Here is a 26225-nt window from a genome sequence, read left to right as displayed (position 1 = left end):
ATGGAGCACACAGGTATGAGCATATGGGTAAAGACATCTGTCCTTACATATGGGTACAGATAGGTGTTAGAATGCATCTACACATAGATATTACTATGTGCTCAGAGACAGACATTAGTATATGGGTGCAGATGGGTGCTAATATATGGGTGTAAACAGTGTTACAATATGGTATAGAATATGGATATAGATATATGTTAGCATACAGATATATAAAGATGTTAATATGTAGTTACAGATAGGTGTTAGGATACAGGTGTAGATGGATATTAATTATACGGGTATAGATAAGATATTACAATACGGATATAGATAAATGTTGAATACAGGTGTAGACAGATGTTAATATGTAGGCATAGAGAGATTTTAGGATATGGGTGTAGATGCATATAACCAGGTGTTACCACATAGGTGTAGATGGATGTTAGGATATAGGTGTAGATAAATGTTAACATATGGCTACAGATGTTAGGACATGGCTGTAGACATATGTTAATATATGGGTGTAGACAAATATTAGAATATGGATATAGATAATGTTAGAATATAGGTGCAGACAGATGTTAATATGTAGGTAGAGATAGATGTTAGGATATAGATGTAGATAGGTGTTATAATATAGATAGATACAAATGTTAGAATATGGGTGTAGAGAGATGTTAACATATAGGAGGAAACAGATTTATAATATGGGTATAGACAGATGCTAGGATATGCATGTAGACAGATGTTAATATACATGTAAAGACCGATGTTAGACTGCAAACATAGATATTAACAGAGGTATAGAGAGACATTAGGATATGGGTGGAGGCGGAAGTAGACTGGTGTTGCTCTGTGGGTGTAGACACATACTAGGATATGGTTATAGACAGACGTTAATATACACATAAAGACAGATGTTAGACTATGAACATAGATAGATATTAACAGAGGTATAGAGAAACGTTAGGATATGGGTGTAGATGGATGTATACTGGTGTCACTCTGTGTGTGTAGACACATGTTAGGATATGGGTACAGACAGATGCTAATATATGGATGTGAGGGCAATCTGGCTGCGACGTCTGCTCATCACTGATTGCCAAGGTTGATTCAGCTGATCTGACTGGCTAGGCGGTTGTCCTCTTCCTCCTTCATGGCTCTGTGTGCATCCCTCCCAAACATGCCTGTTCAGTCAAAGAGTATGACCATCCCCAATAGAGGAGGACTAGTCTTCGGTCAAGGGTATACGAGTAGCTGCGCTCCCCTGCTAGAAATGCCAAACAAGCTCTCAAGGTCCACAGATGCTAATATATGTGATAGATGCTAAGGTGCGTATACAGACAGATGTTAGGATCTGCATATCTGTAGATGTGACTCTGGGTACAGACAGGTGCTAATGTATACAGATAGGTGTAATTCATCAGTATAGGTAGATGCTAAGATGTGTGTAGATGTTAAGACAGGTGTATAACCAGATACTGGGAGAAGCATACAGATGGATTTTAAAGCACAAGTTGCATAGATTTTACATACATGTTATCTTAGTACATTCTGGCTGCTATCACAAAAATACCATATACTAGGAGGCCTTACAAACAAGAAACATGTATTATTCTCAGTTCTGGAGGCTGGAAGTCCAGGGCGCCCGCTGATGAACTGCGTGGTAAGGGCCCATTCCTGAGGGAAGAGCGCTTCTCGTGACGTCCTCCCATGGACCCAGGGGGAACGGGCTCCCCTGGGCCCCTTCACCAAGGACACTGGTCCTCTTCATTGGCTTCACCCTCACGATCTAATTGCTTCCCCCCAATGCTCCATCTTTTAATTCCATAGCTTTTGGGGTTACTGTCTCATTATATGAATTTGAGAGATGCTTTCAGACAACAGCAGATGTTAAGATATGTGTCTCCTGGGACATGGGTAAATGTCTGATTGTCTTGGCATGAATGAAGAGTAAATATGATGGTCTCACATGTTAATATTCTTTTCAAAATTCTAGCTTCAAGAATGGTAAAAAAATAAACCACTGTTGTTTAATCCACCCAATCTATGCTACTTTGTTATGGCAGCCCTAACCTACTAACCAACAACACACAGATCTTCAGAGATCACACCCGATTCAGTAACCTGGAACTATCACTAAGCTTGGGAATTAACAATAAACTAGCAGACTGCATCCCAAACCTGCTGGGAAAAGATAGCCCTTTTAAAAAGCCCCAAAGGAGGTATTCCTAAGCACTTGCTTGTGGGAGCTTGCCCGAGGTGCCTTCTTACAAAGGTGTTGATCAGTGGAAGAAAATGCAGCAAAGAGAGATCAAGGAAGAGGAAGAGGTAGGGATGAAAGTAGGTACAGAAGATACTGAGGTGCGTCTGTGCATTCAACATCTCAGCACAAATATAAGTACAATTTGCACAGATAATGAAAGAAGGTTTGTGCCTAAAGAAGAGGTGGGGGAAAATGAGGCAGATTTGGAACCAAGGGCTTTGGGATTTTGTTTGGGGTGTTGTTTGTTTTTGAAACAGGTTCTTATTCTGTCCACCAGGCTGACAGATGGTACAATCATGACTCATGCAGCTTCAACTTCCTGGGCTCAAGCAATCCTCCCACCTCAGCCTCATAACTGGCACTACAGGTGCATGCCACCACATCTGGCTCATTTTTTTATTATTATTTGTACAGACAGGATCTCACTGTGTTGCCCAGGCTGGTCTTGAACTCCAGGGCTGAAGTCATCCTCACAACTCGTTCTCCCAAATTGCTGGGATTACAGACGTGAGACACTGTGCCTAACCTGGGCTTTGTTTTTGGAGACCTAGAAGACACCAGCATGCCCGTGTTTCCATGAGCACATGAGAGGGCCACCAGGAGATGGCACCCAAAAGAATCAGAAGCATAAAGGACAACCTTAACCATGACCAGGAAACATACTGTTATGTTTCAACTGATCATGACACTATCATGGATGCTCCCTTGCAATGTCATTCCAATGAGTTGCAGCCAGTCGGTGTATGAAGAAAACAAAAACAATGCCCAGGAAACCTTTCCTGAGGATACGGAGCGATGCTCAAGGTCGACCAGACAGTCTCGTCTGTCAGCACAGGCCATGCCACCAAAACAATGTAGAATGAAAGCAAAGACATAGCAGACAGCTTACAATGACACAGAGATTAATGATAGGAAAATCATAGGCCAGGCACAGAGGCTCAATGCCTGTCATCCCAGCACTTTGGGAAGCCGAGGCAGGAGGATCACTTGAGGCCAGGTGTTCGACAGCAGCGTGAGCAACACAGCAAGATCCCATCTCTACAATAAAAGAATCAGCCAGGCATGGTGGCGTCCAGCAATTCAGGAGGCTAAGGTGGGAGGATCCCTTGAGCCCAGGAATTGGAGGCTGCAATGAGCTATGATCACAACATCACTGCACTTCAACCTGGGTAACACAGCAAGATCCTGTCTCTAAAAGAAAAAAATAAATAAATAAAACAACATGCTACTGTCAATTTTAAATAAACATTTATTTGACTAAACACAATACATATAAACAGAGTTTATATGTATTAGCAAAATATAGGCCTCTTACATAAAATTACCTAATGCACTTTAAAATTTGCAGATTCTGCAACAATGCTGGAGTTGGGGGACTAATGACCCACAAATTCAGGCTGTAGGAATGCCTTCCTCTGTCCTCCTTGCTGCTAGATTCCTGCCCCTCAGCAGCTGGGTGGCTGAAGGGAGCTCAGGGTTAGAAATTTCCTTTTTTTTTTTTTTTTTGGAGACGGAGTCTCACTCTGTCGCCCAGGCTGGAGTGCAGTGGCCGGATCTCAGCTCAATGCAAGCTCCACCTCCCGGGTTTACACCATTCTCCTGCCTCAGCCTCCCGAGCAGCTGGGACTACAGGTGCCCGCCACCTTGCCCGGCTAGTATTTTTTTTTTTTTTTTTTTAGTAGAGACGGGGTTTCACCATGTTAGCCAGGATGGTCTCGATCTCCTGACCTCGTGATCTGCCCGTCTCAGCCTCCCAAAGTGCTGGGATTACAGGCTTGAGCCACCGCACCCAGACTAGAAATTTCTTTTGTTTTTTTCCCTTCAGTTACTGAAGGTTGTGCACCTGTGTCCTACCTCTCCACTGACTTCTTACAGCTCAGCAAGTTCAAAATTTAGGGTCTTGAGGCAAAAGGGATCCAGGAAGAGTATCTGGGGAGGGAGAGGTATTTGTTGGAGTGGTTTTTTGTTTTGTTTTGTTTGTTTGCTTGTTTGTTTTGAGACAGAGTCTCTCTCCGTCGCCCAGGCTTGGAGTGCAATGGCATGATCTTGGCTCACTGCAACTTCCGCCTCCTGGGTTCACGTGATTGTACTGCCTCAGCCTCCTGAGTAGCTGATTACAGGCACATGGCACTACGACTGGCTAAAATTTGGTATGTAGTGACTGTTTTCCAGAGCAATCTGTTGGAGTTATAAAGACCGACCACACACCCATGCTCCTTTCATCTTACAGTTGACGTCTCAAGTCATTTTCTCCTAGCTAAATGACCTAATGTTGTGCTCTGCACCATTACTGGTTGGGCAGGAGTGTTACTCTCAGTACTATTTCATGATTAAGCACACGGGATCTCAAATGCATGACAGTCAAACTGTACTTTTGTGGATGAGCTTAGAAGACAACCACAATTTCACTGTTCTGATGGCAAAATATTTTCCAAGGTCCAAATACTATCATACTGCTGAACTTCTACAATAAACTTCTGTGTCAGCTCGTGACTTTTTATCAGCTAGTGACTTCTTAAATTTCTTCAGGCCACAAAAACGGTCAAAGCAATAGCAAGACCACTGTGTACAACAATTAATTTAGTTGAAGAGAATGGCTGACATATGCAAGAAAAAGATGCATTCTCTCTCTCTCTCATTTGATACAAAGTCCTAATTCTCGTCCTCTACAGATCATCCTACCCGTGGTTGAAATTGCAACTTCCCCTGCAAGCCAGGTGACTGAACCTGAGATCTTTGTATTGTCAGGGCTTGCATATTCTATATGCCTGCTAAATCCTGAAAGTCTCTCTCTCTCTCTCCTGTCAATTAGTTTGCAAAACATCAACACATTCTTTGGATATATCCTCTATCCTCCCCCATCTACCCCAGTCTGGGATAATAATCTGCACAGATCCTCTTAGGAACAATGCATCACCTTGTCACAATGTAGGAGAATCCTTCAGGAGCATCAGAGATAAATGAATGAAGGTCACCCTTCAGGAGCATCAGAGATAATTAACCATAGTGGGAGATTAGAAGGATTTGGGTAGGTTAGAAGGGAGGAATGAAAGAACTTTCAGGATTTAGCAGGCATGTACAATACGCAAGCCCTGACAATACAAAGATCTCAGGTTCGGTCACCTGGCTTGCAGTGGAAGTTGCAATTCCTTTTTTTTTTTTTTTTTTTTTTTTTGAGACAGAGTCTCGCTCTGCCGCCCAGGCTGGAGTGCAGTGGCTGGATCTCAGCTCACTGCAAGCTCCGCCTCCCGGGTTCATGCCATTCTCCTGCCTCAGCCTCCCAAGTAGTTGGGACTACAGGCGCCCGCCACCGCGCCCGGCTAGTTTTTTGTATTTTTTTAGTAGAGACGGGGTTTCACCATGTTAGCCAGGATGGTCTCGATCTCCTGACCTCGTGATCCGCCCGTCTCGGCCTCCCAAAGTGCTGGGATTACAGGCTTGAGCCACTGCGCCCAGCTGGAAGTTGCAATTTCAACCACAGGTAGGATGATCTGTAGAGGAAGAGAGTTAGGGCTTTGTATCAAATAAGAAGAGGAGGGAAGGGAAGAGGGGACAAGGGGAGGGAAGAAGAGGTGGGGAAAGGAGGAGGGAAAGCAGGGGAGAAAAAGTTACTGCATGAGTGGGGAAAACTACTGAGATGTGTAAGGTTGTATGAAAATATATTTGTTCCACAAGTGTCTTGGTAAAATCAACATCAACAAACTACAAGATTTAACAACATCATCTAATCAGTATATATGAAGTGAACACATCATTTTTACCTATACACTAATGCGGGATCACCCTTCAGCATCTTTAAGAAGTAACAGTTTATAAAGAGAGGTAGCCAAGTAAGAACATATTCCTATAAGGAAAAAAATCTGGAAAACTGGGATTCCCTTGCCTTTCCCCAGCTCAGTAAGATTAAATAAATATTAGAAGAAAAACAAAAGTTCTCTGAGACATCCTTCCTTCAAATCTTTTATCAGTAAGACTTTGCAGACGAGTGTGGTGGCTCACACCTGTAATCCCAGCACTTTGGAAGGCTGAGGCAGGAGAATCACTTGAGACTAAGAAGTTTGAGACTAGCCTGGGCAACATAGGGAGACTCTGTTTCCGGAAAAAAATAAAAAGATTAGGCAGGTGTGGTTGTGCATGCCTGTAGTCCCAGGTACTTAAGAGGCTGAGGTGGGAAGACAGCCTGAGCCCAGGAGTAGAAGGCTGCAGTGAACTATGACTGAACCTCTGTACTCCAGCCTCAGTGACACAGCAAGACCCTATCTGAAAAAAAAAAAAAGACTGCTTACGTGGACAGAATTTGTACAGAGCTGGGTATCACTAAAGATAAGGAACAAAATGTTAAAAGAGATGCTGACTTTACTATCTCCAAAAATCATTTACACAACTTAAGTCATCATGTGCAGGGACTATGGAATGGGACGGAGTTTAGTGACCACAGGTAATTTCACATCTGAGTTTAGAAAATTAGAAGCCGATGCATCAGTTCAATGATTCCAGTTAACTGCGGGACTCTGCCCCCAACATCAAGTCTATAAAAGTTCAAAAGCAATAGAAGATAACAGGGTTTGTCACAACGGATATGAGAAGCATGTTCAAGATCTAACCCTTACGGTAAGTACTAGCCTCAGGAATCAATGAATTCGTCAACACATTAATCAGTTACTCAACAGCCACATTCTTTATTGGTTTCCAGATGTTTTGGACAAGGGCCCCTTATGTGCCAAGCAATGTCCTCGGTACATAATGTCCTCAGGAAGGGCAGATCTTGTGACTGTCATGAGCTCTTCAGGCTTAATGAGGAACAGACATTACACAGTAAACTTGGAAGGATGGCTGCAGGGAGTCTTGCAAGGCCAGGTAGAAGGTGGAGACAGGGAGGCAGAAGGCATCTCTGTCCCCACAGATAAAGGCCAAAGGAAGACTGCGGAGGGACATAAAAGAAGGTTGGAGGCCAAAATGCCCCAACACTTTGTGGGGCCAAGGTGGCAGACCACTTGAGCCCAGGAGCTCAAAACCAGCCTAGGCACAAATCAAGACCACGTCTCTACAAAAAAATTAAAAATTAGGTAGGCATGGTGGTGTGTACCTGTACTTCTAGCTACTTCAGAGACTGAGGTAGGAAAATCACTTGTGTTCAAGAGTTCAAAATCAGCCTGTACAACATAGCAAGACTCCCAAAATTTAAAAATTAGCCAGGTTTGGTGGTACTGGTGCTATAGTCCCAGCTACATGGGAGGTGGCAGGATCACTTGAGCCCAGGAGAATGAGGCTACAGTGAACTATGAAGACACCACTGCACTCCATCCTGGGCAACAGAGAAAGGCCCTGTCTTCACAAAAAAAAAAATTAGAGATGGGGTCTCACTAAAATGCCCAGGTTGGTCTCAAACTCCTGGCCTCAAGCAATCCTCTCGCCTCAGCCTCTGACAGTGGTGAGATTACAGGCATGAGCCACCGCGCCCTGCCTATTTTCACATTAGAAAGGTTTGGGCTGATACGGGAGGAAGGGGTGAGTCCAGCAGAGATGGGAGATCAATGGAGAGCAGGGGAGGGCATCTAGATAAGCTATGGTGGCTTCTGTGAAGACAGCATTGACGTGGATGGGCTCTGGAGATGGGTTTTAGAGTTGGAAAGGGGCAAGGCATGGTGGTGTGCACCTGTAATCCTAGCTACTTAGGCAGGGGAACCGCTTGAAACCACAAGTTTGAGACTAGCCTGAGCAACATAATGAGATCCTGTTCACACACAAAAAAATGTTAATTCCCTGGGCATAGTGGTGTGTACTTGTGGTCCCAGTTTCTTGGGAGGCTGAGGTGGGAGGATCCCTTGAGTCCAGGATGTCAAGAATACAGTCAGCCATGACTGCACCATTGCACTTCAGACTCGATGACAGAGCAAGATTACATCTCTTTAAAAAGAAAAGAAAAGAAAAGGACAGGACTCAGGATTAGTGTGAATACAAAGTGAAAGAAATAAAAAAATGGTTCCTAGGTGGGCCCCAAGAGCTGGAAGGACCGCTTCCGAAATGGGGAAGTGCAAATGAGGAACTGACTAGGGCTGAGGGGCAAGGAGGAAGAGCAGGAACTTATTTTTGGTGAGAGGTATCTGAGCAGAAGGCTCAGGGAATGGTGAAGTGGGCACACACGTGTAGCTTGGCAGGCTGAAGGCGTGGGTTGGCAGCAGCGCTTGGGAATCTGGAGACCAGCAAGATAGCGAATGCAAATACAGAGCAAGAGGAATGAGAGGGCAGAGGCGCTCCTGTTTCCCACTGCAGGGTCCAAGGAAACGTCACCAGGAAGTGCGTGCCCACAGGCACACAGCCTTGCTCCTAGGGTCACATCCACCCTCCCATCCTCTGCAACTCTGCCTTGCACAGGAGCTCCTCTCGAGGAGAAAGTGAGGTCACCCCCCCTGCCGCATGCACTGGAAGGCCTCCTCCGCACCAGCAGCACATCCACGGCCCCTTTCCTCCACTTCCACACCATCTGTTGTTTTCTTATTGTTTTGTTTTTTTCCTGGATAGGGTCTCACTCTGTTGTTGCACAGGATGGAGTGCGGCGGTGCGATCATAGGTCACTGCAGACTTCAACTCCTGAGCTCCAGCAATTCTCCCACCTCAGCCTCCTGAAGACCTGTGACTACAGGCATGTAACACCACCCCTCGCTATTTCTTTGAGCTTTCTGTAGAGACAGGGTCTCATTATATTGCCCAGGCTGGTCTAAAACTCCTGGGCTCAAGCGATCCTCCTGCCTGGATCTCTCAAAGTGCTGGGATTATAGGCATGGGCCACCATGCCTGGATTTTTTTGAGTTTTTATAACCGCCATTCCAATAGATGACTGGATAAAGAAAATTTAGTATATAAAAGCCACATAAAATGTGGCTTATAAAATGTAGTATATAAAAGCCACATAAAATAATATCATGTCTTTGGCAACGACAGGGATGGAACTGGAAACCACTATCCTAAGTAAAATAACTGAGACACAAAGTCAAATACCACATAGTCTCGCTCAAAAGTGGGAACTCAACAGTAGGTCCACATGGACATAGAAATGGAAATAACAGATACAGGGACTCCCAAAAGGGAAACGTTGGGAAGGGGTTGAGGGCCGAGAAATTACCTATCGGGTACAATGTTCATTATTTGGGTAAGGGGTACACTAGAAGTCCAAAGCTTACCATGACACGATACACCCATGTACCAAATGTCCACGTGTGTCCCTGAATGTCTAAAAATCAACAACAATAGTAATACTACAACTTCTCTTCCTCAAAATACCCCAGAGGGATCTCCAAGAAAACAAGAGACAAAAATGATGCATACTCTAGTGGCATGAGGCCAAAACTGCATGGGGCACGTGTGCGTGTGTGCATGCATGCATATATGTGTGTGTGCATGTGCACGTGTGTGTGTGCTTGTGTGTGTGCATGTGGGGGCTTTTTTAACACAAAGAAAAGTACAGAAGGACCCACACCAGGCTGTCAAATAGTTACCTGGCAATGAGGAAGGGTGAGTGGAAGAAAGGAAAACTTGAGGCAAGCCTCAAAAACAATTCATAATTAAAAACACTGCACAGGCGCCCTGCATCAGTGGGAAAGGCATCTAATTATAATACTAAAAATGTATTTGAGGGGCCCAGGTGGTGGCTCACGCCTGTAATCCCAGCACTTTGGGAGGCCCAGGTGGGTAGATCACTTGAGGTCAGAAATTCCAGATCAGCCTGGTCAACTAGGTGAAAACCTGTATTTACTGAAAATACAAAATTAGCTGGGGGTGGTGGTACATGCCTGTAATCGCAGCTAGTTAGGAGGCTGAGGTGGGAGAATCGCTTGAACCCAGGAGGCAGAGGGTGCAGTGACCCAAGATTGCACCGCTGCCCTCCATCCTGGGTGACAGAGGGAGACTCCATCTCAAACAACAACAAAATTAAAACAATGTATCCAAGCAGCTGAAAGCAGGCAATGGAACAGATATTTGCGGAATGGTGTTCAGAGCAGCATTATTCACTACAGCCAAGAGGTGGAAGGCACCCCAGTGTCCATGGATGAATGAATGGATAAACACAACATGCTGTATCCTCTACACGATGGGCTACTACCCAGGCTTAGAAAGCAGGGAAATTCCTTTCTACAGGATGGGGGAATCTGAGGGTCATTACGGTAACTGAAAGAAGCCAGCCACAAAAGGACAAACGCTGTAGGATTCTGCCTATATAAGGTTCCTAGATCACCAAATTCACAGAGCAGAGAGTACAAGGGAGGTTGCCAGGGCGGGGCTGGAGGGAGGGGCACTAGGGCGTGTCTCATGAGGACAGAGTTTCAGCTGGGGAAGATGAAAAGGAGTTCTGGAGATGGATGGGGATGGGGGGCAGTTGCATAGAAACATGAATGTGCTCCATGCCACTAAACCGTGCTTTTTTTTTTTTTTTTTGAGACACAGTCTTACTCCATTGCCCAGGATAAAGTGCAGCGACACAATCTCAGCTCACTACAACCTCTGCCTTCCTGCTTCAGCCTCCCAAGTAGTGAACTGTACACTTTTTTTTTTTCTTTTTCCTGAGATGGAGTCTCGCTCTGTCGCCCAGGCTGGAGTGCAGTGGCGCGATCTCGGCTCACTGCAAGCTTCAATTCCCGGGTTCACACCATTCACCTGCCTCAGCCTCCCAAGTAGCTGGGACTATAGGTGCCCGCCACCATGCCTGGCTAATTTTTGGTATTTTTAGTAGACGAGGTTTCACCATGTTAGCCAGGATGGTCTTGATATCCTGACCTCGTGATCTGCCCACCTCAGCCTCCCAAAGTGCTGGGATTACAGGTGTGAGCCACTGTGCTGGCCGTGAACTGCCCATTTCAAAAATGGTTAAAATGAGGCTGGCATGGACTCTCATGCCTGTAATCTCAGCACTTTGAGAGGCCAAAGCAGGAGGATTGAACGAGATCAGGAGTTTGAGAACAGCCTGGGCAACAAAGCAAGATCACATCTTTGCCAAACATTAAAAAATTAACTGGGCCTGGTGGCATGTGCCTGTACTCCCAGCTTTACTTGGGAGCCTGAGGGAGGAGGACTGCTTGAGCCTGGCAGTTGGAGACCAGCCTGTGCAACACAGCAAGACCCTGTCTCTACCGAAAATTTAAAAATTAGCCAGGCATGGTAGTGCGCACCCATAGTCCCAGTTACTTGGGAGGCTGAGGAGGTTGAGGCTGCAGTGGGCCATGATTGCACCAGTGCACTGCGGCCTGGGCAACAGAGCAAGAACTCATTTCTTTAAAAAAAAAAAAAAAAAAAAAAAGGAAGTTAAAATAGTAAAATGTAAAATGTTATGTGATATATGTTAGCAAAATAAAAAAATTAAATTTTAAACAATGTTTTCCAGCATAGAGTGCAATCTATGCATCTATGAACGGGGGGGAAAGTCAACATAAAGAAAGGGTCAATGTCATCGACAATGACTGAGACAAGGGAGGTTTCCCAGTCCCATCCCCCTCCTCACCAGTGACCTCGGCTGAGCTGCTCTGTCCTCATCTTTAGCTGACAGCAGCACCTTCCATCTGCAAAGCTGATCTGCTGTCTTTTATTTGCAGGGTCTGCGGGGATGGCTTCTCCTCTAAGGGATTTTTTCGCTTTTGCTTTTGTTTTAATGAACAGGAAAATCAGCCTCACTAATTTGGAGACGCCTAATACAGAAGTTGGTCCTCCTCCCTCCAGAGGCTGCCATAAAGCTGGGCTTTTGTCGTGAGAAGAAGAAAATAAGCCGTCGTCATCCCATCTCCTCCAACATCTCTCTATGCCACGCAAGGCTCCGGAACGGTTCTACTTTCCGACCTGGCTCCACTGCAACTAGCCCTTAAACAAGGGGACCTAGCAGCCCTAGGTGGCTCCGTCCACCTGTGGCTTCCTCCCTCCAAGGACCCTGCCTCAGGCGCTCTTCTGAGACAGTTGCCTGCAGATGTTTTGCCCTCAGTTTCCCAAATTGGAATGCACTCTCCCTCCTTGGATTTCCTCAATGTCCAGCAGCCCAAATGCACAGCTGAGCCAGAGCCAGTCCTTCCTCACATCCCAGTCCCCACGGCAGTCTTCTACACATCTGAGCTCACTGCATTCCTGTGTCCACCTCCTGGCTGAACCCAGATTTGAATTTCTCCCCTATGTCCCTCCTGCCCCCGTAGTGACTCATGGCTTCCGTGTCACTCCCTGTCTAGAATGATTTTCCACCACCTACCCCTTTCAGTCAATAAACCCCTACTCCTCCTGCAAAATTCTCCTTAGGTGTCCATTTCATCTTCACCCCCTACCTCTTGCCTTCCAAAGCTGGTAAGGCCCCTTTTCCACATATCACTAGGACTCTTCCCAACCTACGCAGTTCTCCTTAGACTAAGGCACCGGAAGACACGGCATCAAACATAAAACTCTATTCAGAAGATGCTACAATTGTATTCTCTAGAAAGAATTTAAACCTCCCTTTTCATATAAAGAAAAAGGGAATGAAGGTAAAAAAATAATATAAAAGAAAATTACAGATAATAAAATAAGCCTCCCTTTTCGAAGCACCTGCTTTGCCCTCAAATACTAAAAATGCAATGTATCAGTTTCGGATACAGAAGAGAACAAGAAGATCTGGGTGCCTGCCTTTACTCGGTGGTCTCTGTTCTTTGCATGCAGTGATAAGAGAGAAAGAAGCAGTACCTCCAGATTTTTGTTTTCAAAATTCAAATAGAGAGCAAAAATAATATAAAAGGAGAGGATACAGTGTTCTTTCTTCTTGAACTCTGAGGAAACAAAGGAATGGTTTTACTCCTACCCCAAGTACCAATGAAGATGGCAACCACACTCAAATATGTAGACTTAGAAAACAACGTTTCCAGCCATATCACGAGGTCAAGAGATTGAGACCATCCTGGCCAAAATGAGGAAACCCCATCTCTACTAAAAATACAAAAATTATCTGGACGTGGTGGCGCACACCTGTAGTCCCAGTTACTCAGGCGGCTGAGGCAGAACCACTTGAACTCGGGAAGCGGAGGTTGCAGTGGGCCAAGATCGCGCCAGTGCACTCCAGCCTGGCACCAGAGCAAGACTCTATCTCAAAAATCAAAACAAAAACAAACAAATAAAAATGATGTCTCCAAGAGATGCATCCACTCTCCCCAAAGAAGAGGTTCTGCATGAACTCCTTTGCATAGAGAAATGAGTGGTCATCCAGAAACTAGAAGGATGTGGCCTGGAGTGGAGAGACCTCTTGCCTTCCAAGTTCCGTAGAAGAAAGCTGGTTAAGCCCTGCCAACCACAGACCAAACCCACTGGCTTGGCTTGGCTGCTCTGCCATAAATAATATGGCACTGGAACCACTGGTTGGCCCATAAGCCAATCAATCATGACAGAAGAGTGGGGCTACAGGCTCAGGGGCTGGGGCAGAAAAGGGAACAAGGGACTCCACATGCACAGGTAGTTATCTGTCTGTACATCTGCTACCCAACATCTATTCACCTATCCATCACCCATCATTTAGTCCTATATTAATATCTATTATCTACCACCTATCCATCTCAACATATACCTACTATCATATCCATCTGTCATCTCTCTGTTGGTCGTCTATCACAGTGATTCACTAGTGGAGATAACTTTGCCCTCCCTCCTGGAAGGGATATTGGTGACATCTGGAGACATTCCTGGCTTTCAGAACTGGGGTTGCTGCTTCTGTCCCCTGGTTGGGGGAGCCCAGGGATGCTGTCCAACACCCTACTTTGTGCAGGATGGCCCCACCACAGAGACTCATCCAGCTGTAAATGTGAGGCACTTCCACTGAAAATCCTTGCTTTACACGTTCATCAAGAAAAAGTCCAATACCTGAAACTGCCAGTAAGAGGTGGAGGCAGGTGGGCACCTTTAGCAAATCCCATCCATTCTGTACTGACTTGATGCAAGTCCAGTCAGCATTGCAACGGGGCCACCCAGAACAACAGCACAGTAGGAAGCCCCATTCAAAAGGACCAGCAGCCAGGCCTCAGCCATGCTAAGGCACGTTGTCTCCCCAGGATGATGATGATTTTAAACTGAATACAGATTCTCCCTCATGGCAGGTAGCAAAATGTATCTGTAGGCTGGGCGCAGGCACATTACTCAACACCCTACAGTGCACATAGCATGCCCCACCACAGAGAATCACCCAGCCCCAGATGTCAGCAGTGCTCAGGCTGAGAAACCCTTTTCTGGATCCAAATGTCAGAAATTCCTGTATGCATCAAGACTGAAGGGTCATGGTCTTTGGGAGGAGCACAAAACTTCCTCTCTGGGAAACTGACTTTGTTGCATTTCTTCTGCACCTTGGACACTGAGTTACTTGGCTCTTGTGAGAGTCTGAGATGGCCTTGGGAAATGGAATTATCACTGAACAGAATGTGGTCCTTCGTGTGCCCTATACAAATTCCCTGGTGTCTTTTCAAACTTACTACCTGCAGCTATTCAAAAACCACATGCTGATAACGCCATTTGCAAACCCACCATGTTGTTCAACTGGAACTCTGAACTCCAAACAGTCACTGTTCAACTTGATTCTTGTCATAAGCAGCACTCCATGCAACTTCCAGAAATGCAAGCAAAACCTACTCCATGTTTTTCCATAACATGAGAGCTCTATTTGCAATGTCATCAATCTATCAATCACATATCCATCTCAATATGTATCTCAATAGCCATCATCTGTAGCTATCTGTCTGTATTAATATGTATTATCTATCACCTATCTTAATATCTATCTTAATATTAGCTACCCATCATCTATTCACCTATCAATCACCTATCATTTAGACCTATGTTAATATCTATTACTTATCACCTATCCATCTCAACACATACCTACCTATCATCTCTCTATTTGTTGATTATCTGTCTATCACAGTGGTTCACCAGTGGAGATAACTTTGCCCTTCCTACCCCAAGGAATACCTGGTGATGTCTGGAGAGATTTCTAGTTTTTGTAACTGGGATTGTTGCCCTGGTATATGCTGAGTGGAGCCCAAGGACACTGTCCAACACCCTACAGTGTGCAGGGAGTCCCCACCACAGAAACTCATCCAGCCGTAATTGTGAAGCACCTCCACTGAAAGTCCTTGTTTTATACTTTCATCAAGAAATCTGAGACCTAAAACTGTCAGTAGGGAAGCAGATGTTAAACAAGGCAACATACATTTAGAAGAGAAGCTGCACAGCTGGAAGGATGAAATTAATTCCTCACAGAGGATCTAGGATTCTCCTCTAAGACATGCTCCTCATCATGCAACAATGGACACCCTCCAGCATCTTATCCACAGGGATATGCTGGACACCCTTGAGCGTCTTATCCACGGAGCTAGCCAGATCAAGAATTCTCTCTCGTGTTACGTATAGGGAATGTCAAGTGCCTGGATACCCTGGATCAACTTTAATGCACTTCTTAAAGCCACTTGGTCTCTCAAGCATTCATGCACAGAAAAAGCAAAATGCTATAGCGGGTTATCATAATACTGCAGGGCACTGAAAAATCAATTCTCAGCAAGTCACTAAGGAGGTCTCATGGGCTAAGTTACGTCACCCTCTCCAAGTGCATATTGGTTTTTGGATTCTTTTTTTGAGACAAGGTCTCACTCTGTCGCCCAGGCTGCAGTACAGTGGCACAATCACGGCTCACTGCAACCTCCACCTCCCAGGCTCAGGTGATCCTTGCACTTCAGCCTCCCAAGTAGCTGAGACTATAGGCACCCACCACCACACTCAGCTAATTTTTGTACTTTTTGTAGAGACAGGGTCTGGCCATGTTGCCCAGGCTGGTCTCAAACCCCTGAGCACAAGGAATCCTTCCACCTTGGCTTCCTAACATGCTGACATTATAGGTGTGAGTCAACGTGCCCAAGTGGCAAACATGTTTTCTGTAAATTTTGGAAAAAGTCACCTGTAAATTGCTATCACTGTTAAAAGTCACCTGTAAATTGCTATCACTGTTAAAAGTCACCTATAAATTGCTATCACCCTTAAGTCTTTAAAGGCTCATTGTTGACAATCATTTCCCTAGATCCAAAACATTAACAAGAGCTGCAGACTTCAGAGCCTGCCTTGTTTTCTGCACTATTTCAAAACTGAATAATTTTATTTATTTTTCTCTGGTGTTTTTTGTTTGTTTGTTTTGTTTTGTTTTTAAGATGAAGTCTCACTCTGTCACCCAAGCTGGAGTGCAGTGGTGCAATGTTGGCTCACTGCAACCTCTGCCTCCCAAGCTCAAGAGATTCTAGTGCCTCAGTCTCCCAAGTAGTTGAGATCACCGGCGTGCACAACCATGCCCAGCAAATTTTTCTATTTTTAGCAGAGGCAGGGTTTTGCCATGTTGGCCAGGCTAAAATTTCTTTTTAATATTTTTCTTAAGAGATGAGATTTCACTATGTTGCCCAGGCTGGTTTGGAACTCCTGATCTCAAGCAATCCTCCTGCCTTGGCCTCCAAAAATGCAGGGATTACAGGTGTTAGCCACTCAGCTCAGTCCCAAATCAGAGAATTGTGAAATGAGCTCCTGCCATGTTTTCCCAAAACACTGGATATAATCCTCCCAAGAATAATATTGCAAGTGGCCTTAAATTCCATGCAGACTTTAAATGATGAGGAAGAATTCATGCTTTTCGGCAACACCACCAGGCAGACTAAACATACAAATAACAGCTCACTTTCGACTGTAACCAGTAGTTGGAGGAGCTGTACTGGCAAAGGACAACCCACAAAGCATCCAAACTGTCCTCTCAGAAAGCTATCATGATGCAGACAAATTTCACTCCTTAAGAAACAAAAATAGACTAGGTACAATGGCTCACATCCGTAATTTCAGCATGGGAAGCCAAGGTGGGAAGATCATTTGAGCCCAGGAGTTTGAAACTAGCCTGGGCAGCAAAGTGAGACCTGGTTCCTACAAAAAATTTTAAAAAGAGGCAGGTATGGTGGTACACACCTGTAATCCCAGCACACTGAGAGGCCAAGGCAAGTGGACTGCTTGAAGCCAAAAGTTCAAGCCCAGCCTGGGCAGTACAGCAAGATTCTGTTTATTAAAAAAACAAAAACATTATCTTCACCAAAGAGGTTGTGAAAAATACTTTTTTTTTTCATTAAAAATAACTAAAAACATTAGCACAGTGTAGTGGTGCATGCCAGTAGTCCCAGCTACTCTGGAGACTGAAACACAAGGACGGCTTGAGCCTGGGAGATTAGGAGCTGCAGTAAGCGCTGATTGCTCCACTGAAGTCCAGCCTGAGCCACACAGCAAGATCTTGTCTCTAAATTAAAAATATATATATATACTTTTTTATATAAAAAGATAAAAATAAACCAAATAAATAACTTTGGATAGAATATCTAAAGTCTCTAGGGCTTAAATGAGACTTAAGGAACATAAACGACTTTGTTCCTTAAAATTGAAAATGGGCAGGCTCAGTGCAGTGGCTTATGCCTGTAATCCCAGCACACTAAGGAGGCCAAGGTGGGTGGATAATTTGAAGTCAGGAGTTCAAGATCGGCCTGGCCAACGTGGCAAAACCCCATCTCTACTAAAAGTACAAAAATTAGCTAGGCATGATGACACGCACCTGGAGTCCCACCTACTCTACTAAGGACGCTGAGGTAGGAGAATCATTTGAACTCAGGAGGCAGAGGTTGCAGTGAACCGAGATTGCACCACTGCACTCCAGCCTGGGTGACAAAGTGAGACTCCGTCTCAAAAAAAGAAATCGGGGAACATCACAATCATAATCCACGTCCCTGCAGGAATCCACCTTATCTGCTAAGGAAAACAGCTGTGAGCTATCCTGGCTTGAAGAAAGGAGAACTATCTAACTAAAGCTCTGTTCTGCAAGCTCCTCCCTATTTTTTAACTTGCAGGAGCTCAAGAATGCTATTTCAGGGAATTGTCTCACTTGCGCACTCCAACCACCCCCATGTCTATGCAATTCTTCTGTAGGCTTTTAGATTTTAAAACACCTGGGAGCCCATCCTGCAGGCTGCTCTCCTGCTCCAGAAAGTACAATGGGTGTGCATGAGTTCCTCAGGACTATCATTAACAAAGTTTCACAAACTGGGGAGTGGGGTGGCAGACAACAGATGTGTATTCTCAGTTCAGGTACAGTGGCTGACACCTACAGACCCGGCACTTTGGGAGGCTGAGGCCAGAGGATTGCTTCAGGCCAAGAGTTTGAGACCAGCCTGGGCAACAGAGCAAGACCTCATCCCTCAAAAGTTTTTAAAAATTAGCCAGGCATGGCGGCATACATCTATGGTCTCAGCTATTTGGGAGGCTGAGGTAGAAGACCCCACTTGAGCTCAGGAGGTAGAGGCTGCAGTGAGCCTGGGCAACAGAGTGAGACCCTGTCTCAAAAGAAAGAAAAGAAAGAAAAGGAGGAAGGGGAAAGGAGGAGGAAAGGGAAGGGAGAGGGTGAGGGAAAAGGAAGGGGAGGGAGAAAGGGAGAAGGGGAGGGGAGGGGGGAGGGGGGAAAGGGAGGGAGAGGGAGGGGGAGGGGGAGGGAGAGGGAGAGGGGGAGGGGTGAGGGAGAGGGAGAGGTGTGAGGGAGAGGGAGAGGGGGAGGGGTGAGGGAGAGGGAGAGGGGGAGGGGGAGGGGGAGGGGGAGGTGGAGGGGTGAGGGAGAGGGAGAGGGGGAGGGGCGAGGGGGAGGGGGAGGGGGAGGGGAGGGGAGGGGGAGGGGGAGGGGAGGGGGAGGGGAGGGGGAGGAGATGGGGGAAGGGAGGGGAGGGGGAGGGAGGAGAGAATACAAAAGAGAAAGAAAGAATAGTGAGAGCCCAACTCTACTAAATATACAAAAGTAACTCGAGTGTGGTGGTACACACCTATAGTCCCAGCTACTCCGGGAGGATGAGGCAGGAGAATTGCTTCAACCCAGGAGGCAGAGGCTGCAGTAGATCACACCATTGCACAATCTGGGCAACAGGGCTAGACTCTGTCTCAAAAAACAAACAAACAAAAAAAGCAGGAAAAGGAAGAAAGAAATGTATTCTCTCATGACTTTAGCACCCCAAATCCAAAGTTCAGCATGATGGTGTTGGTGGGGTTGGTTCTTCTGCAGGCTCTGATGGAGAATCTGCCCCTGGCCTCTCTCCCAGGTACTGGGAGTAGCTGGCAATCCTTGGAGTCCCCTGGCTTGGAGATGCACCATTCCTCCAACCTCTAACTATCCTCATAAGGTGTCCTTCTCTCGGTGTTCGGCCGTCTTTGTGTCTGCGTCTCCTTCCTTTTCTTTTAAGGACACCAGTCACAAAAAGTTAAAAGCACACCGTACAGCAGCATGAGCCCAACCTACTTGCATTTCATTTTTCGTTTTGTTTTTACAAACAGCGTCTTGAGTGCAGTGGTGCCATCACAGCTCCATGCAGCCTCAAGCTCCTGGCCTTAAGCAATCCTCTTGCCTCACCCTTCCTAGTAGCTGGGAGCACAGGTGTGCACCCAACACCTGACTAACTGTTTAATTTTCTGTAGAAACTGAGTCTTGCTATGTTGCCCATGCTGGTCTCAAGTGAGACCTGGGCTCAAGTGATCCTTCCCCCTCAGCCTCCCAAAGTGCTACAATTACAGGCGTGAGCCATTGTGCCTGCCCAACTGCATTTTAATTACATCTGCAAAGACCCTTTTTGCAAACAGCATTCCAATTTCATTCACAGGAGCCAGGGTGAGGATTTCAACATATCTTTTCAGGAGACACAATTTGACCTTCAACAGGAAGGAATTCCCGGAATTGGAGCCCCTCACTCAAGATTTCACGCATACCCCACAGTACCATGCTTAGGACACCTGCAAGCCACAGAAAGATGCAATGAAGCAAACAAGAAAGGGAAGGGTCCCACCTGCAAGCCCAGCCTTTGAAAGAACTGTGGTTTTGTTTGTTTGTTCGGTTGGTTGGTTGGTCTTTTTTTTTTAGACAGAGCCTTGCTCTGTTGCCCCAGCTGGAGTGCAGTGGCGAGATCTTGGCTCACTGTAACCTCTGCCTCCCAGGTTCAAGCAATTCTCCTGCCTCAGCCTCCTGAGTACTGGGATTACAGGTGCATGCCACCACACTGGGCTAATTTTTGCATTTATAGTAAAGACAGGGTTTTGCCGTCTTGGCCAGGCTGGTCTGGAACTCCTGACCTCAGGTGATCCACCTCCCTTGGCCTCCCAAAGTGCTGGGATTACGGGTATGAGCCACTGCACCCATCCTCTGCATATGATATTGTTTGGAGCTCAGGCCACCTTGGGTCTAGAGAAGGCAGGTGTACTTGTTCCACTACACATAAGGTGCTTCAAGAACATCATAGGAGGCACCCTGTGTCCCGGGGACAGCAAGTAAGTGAGGGAAAACAAGTGTGTTTCTTAGGTGGGGGAAGTGAAGCACGATAATAAAGACAAAGAAGGAGGTCTGTCAAGGAGGGATGGTCTAGGAGAAGCCCCATAGTGAGCGTGTAAACAGCACCTTCTACCTTCCCCTGCAGGGAGGTGCTGGCAGAAAGCCAGTCCATGAGGATATTGGTAGGAGGATGCCACATTATTGGGGCTTTATATGGGATACTTCAGGAGTTCCCTGAGAATGACCAGAGAGAGGCAGGTCATTGCAAAGGTACCTGGGAGGACTAGTGAGGCTATAAAGTGAGGAATGTCTTCAAGGGGAGCAAGGCTGGGAGAGAAAGATCAGGTAGGAGGGACGCCAGTACAGAAAATCAGGGCAGAGAGACGGGACCCAGATAAAGCAGAAGATGGATAGGTGGACAGGAGAGGCGTGGTAATAAGACGGCAGAGGGAAGACTTGGGGAATTGGATGGAAGGCACCCATGGAGGGAAAGGAGAGACACGCAGGACATCCTTGTCTAAGACACCTGGCTGGAAACGGAATTACCCTGCTGGAATGGTCTGAATATCTTGTGTCCTCCCAAATCCCTATGTTGGATCCTCACCGCCACGGTGATGGTGTTAGATGGTGGGTCCTTTGGGAGGTCATGAGGGTGGAGTCTCATGAATGGGACGAGTGCCCTTATAAAAGGGACCCCAGAGAGATCCCTCGCCCCTTCCACCATATGAGGACACAGCAAAAAGGCACCATCTATGAACCAGGGAGCAGGTCCTCACCAGACACTGAATCTGCCATGTCTTGATCTTGGACTTTCCAGCCTCCAGAACCATGAAGCAAATGTCTGTTATTTGTAAATTACCGAGTCTAAGATCCTTTGTTATAGCAGCCCGAATGGACTCACACACCTACCCTAGGACATAAGACTGTTGTGTACCATCAGCTGGAAGGGTGTGGGCTGCATCTAAATGGGATATTTCTCATCCACAGTCAACCAGAAACCCACGAAACCTGAAGCCCAGCCCCGTCCAAAAGACTGTGGTCCCTTAAAAATCAACTTAACCAGTTCTCCAGAGAGCTATAGAAGCAGAACCCAAGGAGGTGAGGAGACAAAGATTCTTGCATCCTTTTCCAGGCAGAGATACTTGGCTCACCCAGGAGAGGAGCTAGGGGCCTTGGGCATGGACTTCTGAACACTGAGCATTTCTTTTTGGACCTGGTCAGCCATGGAGGTCAGGAGCCCTGGAGGTTTTCCAGCTCCGAGATCAGAGGCTGATAAGACCTGACAGGTGGAGACTGCTGTGGCCTGAGGCTTTGCACGCAGGCCACGGTCTCGGCCCACCCTGCTTCTTACAAGAAGAGACACACAGGGGCCTAGGGAGGGTGTGTGGGGAGAGGCCTCAGGAGGGGACTCACAGCCTGATGAGAAACGGGTGACTGACTTCCTTCAGGACAGACTTCTCATTGTGCACGTGCTGCTCCTGCTTCAGGCGGATGACATCGGGAATGCTCATCACCTTGAGAGCGAAGAAATGCTTGGCTGTCTTCTCCTTCACCAGGTGCACCCGCCCGAACGTCCCAGTGCCTAGAGAAAGAAGAAACTGACAGAGGCCATTAAGTCTCCTGACAAAGGGAGAAACCACCGCAGCCACGCAATCAGCGGGGGGCTGCACCAGGACAGCAAACACAGACCCCAAGCGAAACTTTCAGAGACTGAGTGTCACGGCACACGTGGGCTGATGGCATTTAGTGAGAGGCGCTCACCTGGAATTTTCCACTGAATACAGAAATTGCAGAGAGAGAAAGAGGGAGAGAGAGGGAGACAGAGAGAGCCATCTGCCTCTGAACGGTTCTTCAATTTGGGGACAAACTGGCCATAGAATCTGCAGATCAGTCTTTGCAGACAGCACACCCACACGCCCCACACACCCACATGGAGAAGCATTAGAGTAAGAGTAAACGGATTTGTGCAACATGCCTTTTTCTCTTCAGGCTCTCTGGTTTCATCAGAAATCCAGACAGGGTGTAAAACACACAGCCCTCCTCAACACGGCTGTTTCCTTAACGCACACGAAGGCTTGCTCAAAGCACGGAGTCCATATTCTACAATCTGCTGTGGATTGGGATGAAGTGCTGTAGGTGCCCACAAACAGAAAACAACAACAACAACGGCAACCACTACAAATACCAGAGAAAACCAACAGCTCTACAGTATTCTGCTGGGACAGTTTCAATCCAAACACTCTCTTCTCCTCCTTCCCCTCCTCTACCTCTTCCTTCTCTTTTTTCTCTTCCTCAATCTTCTCCTCCTTCTCTTTCACCTCCTCCTCCTCTTCTATTTCCTTTTCTTTTCTACTTCTTCCTCCTTTTCCATCTCCTCCTCCTCACCGTCCTCCTCTCACTGGGGTGCATCTAAATGAAGAAATCTAATAAACAATGAGATATAAAAGAAACTCAGAATCTCTAAACAAGCTATGCTTATTCCTCCTCCTTCTATCTCCTCCTCCTTCTCCTCTTCTTCCTCTTCATCCTCCTCTTCTTCCTGTAACACACTGATCCTACAAGGTGTGCATATATGTTCACGCGCATATTGAAATATTCTCCACGTAGCATAAATGTTCTTGGGTTGGGAACAAACGAGTTTACTCTGTCGCCCAAGCTGGAGTGCAGTGGCGCCATCACAGCTCACTGCAGCCTCCACCTCCTGGGCTCAAGCAATCTTCCTGCCTCAGCCTACCCGGTTAATTTTTGTACTTTTTGTAGAAGGGGATCACACTACGTTACTCAGGCTAGCCTTGAACTCCTGGGCTCAAGCGATCCTCCTGCCTCAGCCTCCCAAAGTCCTGAGACTACAGGCATGAGCCACTGCGACTGATGCAGGATTTCTAGTGTATCACTAAATTGCCTTTGATCTACCTTGATCCCAGCGTTAGCAGCCCCTTACTGACATGCAAGTCATTTCCTCAGCAATATTTTTAAACAACCCATTCACAGCTTCAGACAGAGATGAGCAACTAAAACAAAACTGCCCTCCCATATTATGTGATCACATTCACCCCAGACAGCAGAGCAGGCTTCTCAGAAACTGACATTCAGAGAAAGGACGGTTTGGAAGTATATCCTTCTGAGGAACCAGCATCTGTTGACGAGCAAAGCTCACTAATCAATATTAATCCATTTACCTATCCATTCATTTGCTGATACTCCTGTGCCTGCTTTATGCTAGATTGCAAAACTCAAGAGAACCAGGATCTTCCAGACACCTGCACTGCTATGTTTATGGCAGCACTATGCACAACAGCCAAGACATGGAAACCACCTCAGTGTCCGTCCAAGGGCAGATGGATATAGAAAACATGGTACATATACATGATGGAATACCATTCAGCCTTAAAAAACAAGGAAACTCTGTCATTTGCGGCAACATGGATGGAATTGGAGGCCTTTATGTTCAGTGAAATAAGCTAGGCACAGAAAAACAAACATTAAATATCGCATGATCTCACTTATACAAGGAATCTGACATGGTTTGGCTGTGTCCCCACCCAAGTCTGATTTGAATTGTGGCTCCCATAATCCCCACGAGTCATGGGAGAGACCAGGTGGGAGGTACCTGAATCATGGGGGTGGGTTTTTCCCATAGTGAGTAAGTCTCACAAGATCAGATGTTTTAATAAATGGGAGTTCCCCTGCTTGTGCTCTCTTCTTGGTTGCTGCTATGTAAGATGTGACTTTGCTCCTCCTTTTACCTTCCACCATGACTGTGGGACCTCCACAGTCATGTGGAACTGTGAGTTCATTAAACCTCTTTCCTTTATAAACTAACCAGTCTCAGGTATGTCTTTATTAGCAGCATGAGAATGGACTAATGCAGAATCTAAAATAGTCAAACTCATAGAAGTAGAGCGACTGTTATCAAAAGATAGGACTTGAGGGGGAAGGGGAAACATATTGATTAAAGGATGAGCAAGATATGTAAACCATAGAGATCTACCATACACCCAGTTCTTATAGTTAACAAAACTGAATTGATATGTGAAGTTCTATATATAAAAATCTCACATATACAATAGTGAAACTGTATATATGAAAATTTGCTTAGAGGGTAGATCACATTATGTTGTTTTGTCTGTTTTTTGGAGACAGGGTCTCTCTCTGTTGCCCAGGCTGGAGTGCAGAGTGGCACAATCATAGCTCACTGCAGCCTTGACTTGCCAGCCTCAAGCAATCCTCCCACCTCAGCCCAAGTAGTTGGAACTATGGGCTGTGCACCACTAAGGGCGAATAATTTTTTAAATTGTGACTGGGTATTCCTGATTGGGTTAAGAAGAAAAAAAGACCACAACCATATAATGGATTTCCTTCCAAGAATCTGGAACACCACTAATTGTACATGGTAACATGAAAATAATTTTTTAAAGTATTTGCTATAAACTAAAATCCCCGTGTTTTAAAACATATAAGCTAATGAATGATGAATTTACTAGCTTATAGGGCAGACTGGGAAGGGCGGAGAAGTAACCTCGGCTATTAAAAGAAGTTCCTAATAATGAATATTTTATTACGGTAGAAACAGAAAGTGAACTACAAAATAAAGAAAAAGTGTAAGAAGTTAAACAATGTCAATAGCCGACAAGTGTTAAATTTTTTTTTTAAAGTAAACAAATAATGAAATAGTAACAAATTTTTAAAGCATATTCTCTTAGTTAATTTGGAAATAAAATAGGTTTTATTACAGTACGACATGGTGTGGACAAAATTAGGTGGAATGACGTCAAAGACAGGAAGTGGGAGAAGGGCTTTGAGGACTGTGAACTGATCCAGTTTAGGTGTTTGACTATGGCCACTGATGTTTCAACTGGATAAAACACAATCAGGAATCAGGAACACTGGCATCCTACCCAAGCTTTGCCTGGGATTAGACCTATGAAATGGGCAACAGAGTAACCTTTTAGTCTCCTGTTGCTCTTCTTTCCAACAGAACATACAGATTACTGGGAAACATTAAATTCTTGCCACACCCTAAAATTCTAGTAAGGCAATGAATATGGTCCTTGACTTTTCTTCCTCTGTCTGGTTCCTTCCTCCTTATTTACCTTTCTCTATCACCACTCCAGGGAAGCTATTTATTACCTGGCTGTGTTTACTCCATAACATTCGGTCTTCTTAGCACTTGTATTTGACCATCAATGGAGATAATTCTCCATGCCTACTTTAAGAACAACAGCTATGACTCAACAGATTTTTTCACGCTTCTGTGACTTCTTTAAACCTTTCTCTGAGCTGTGTGAGTTATAAACATACAAAACTCAAAACATGTTATTCGTGCACTGCAGCAGATCTTTGCACTACCCTGGGAGATGTGGTCAGTCCCGTCAACGCCACAATCAGACTGCAGAAGTATGTCGGTAAACAACCTTATTCAAAGCAGACAGAAGTGGCATGCTGTAATGTTAAAGGTTTATCAGCTTAAGTGCACAGAAGACAAAGGGAACATTTAATGGTGCTGGTAGATTTTCCCTGCTTGGTGTTCGGAGGCTCTCCAGTACACATTCCCCAGTTACCATTATCCCACTTGAGTAGAAAATGTCTATTTGTAGCCTTCTCTGCAGCTAAGGGTGGCCACATCTGACCCAG

General features: G+C 45.7%; 1 protein-coding gene across 4 annotated transcripts in view; it reads right to left on the bottom strand.

Moving 5' to 3' along the window:
* LOC139360993 (cAMP-dependent protein kinase catalytic subunit PRKX-like) overlaps positions 1–26225 on the bottom strand; it is a 99629-nt gene that overhangs the window by 48273 nt on the left and 25131 nt on the right. For all 4 annotated transcript variants that reach the window (XM_071089489.1, XM_071089490.1, XM_071089492.1 and 1 more), the window contains exon 2: positions 22005–22173. In XM_071089489.1, the coding sequence (XP_070945590.1) occupies positions 22005–22173 (169 nt within the window). The remainder of the gene's footprint in view (positions 1–22004; positions 22174–26225) is intronic.

Source organism: Macaca nemestrina, chromosome Y (genome assembly GCF_043159975.1).
Source record: "Macaca nemestrina isolate mMacNem1 chromosome Y, mMacNem.hap1, whole genome shotgun sequence".
Lineage (NCBI taxonomy): Eukaryota > Metazoa > Chordata > Mammalia > Primates > Cercopithecidae > Macaca > Macaca nemestrina.
Note: the sequence above shows the minus strand (reverse complement) of the source record. Positions and strands in the feature narration are given on the sequence as shown.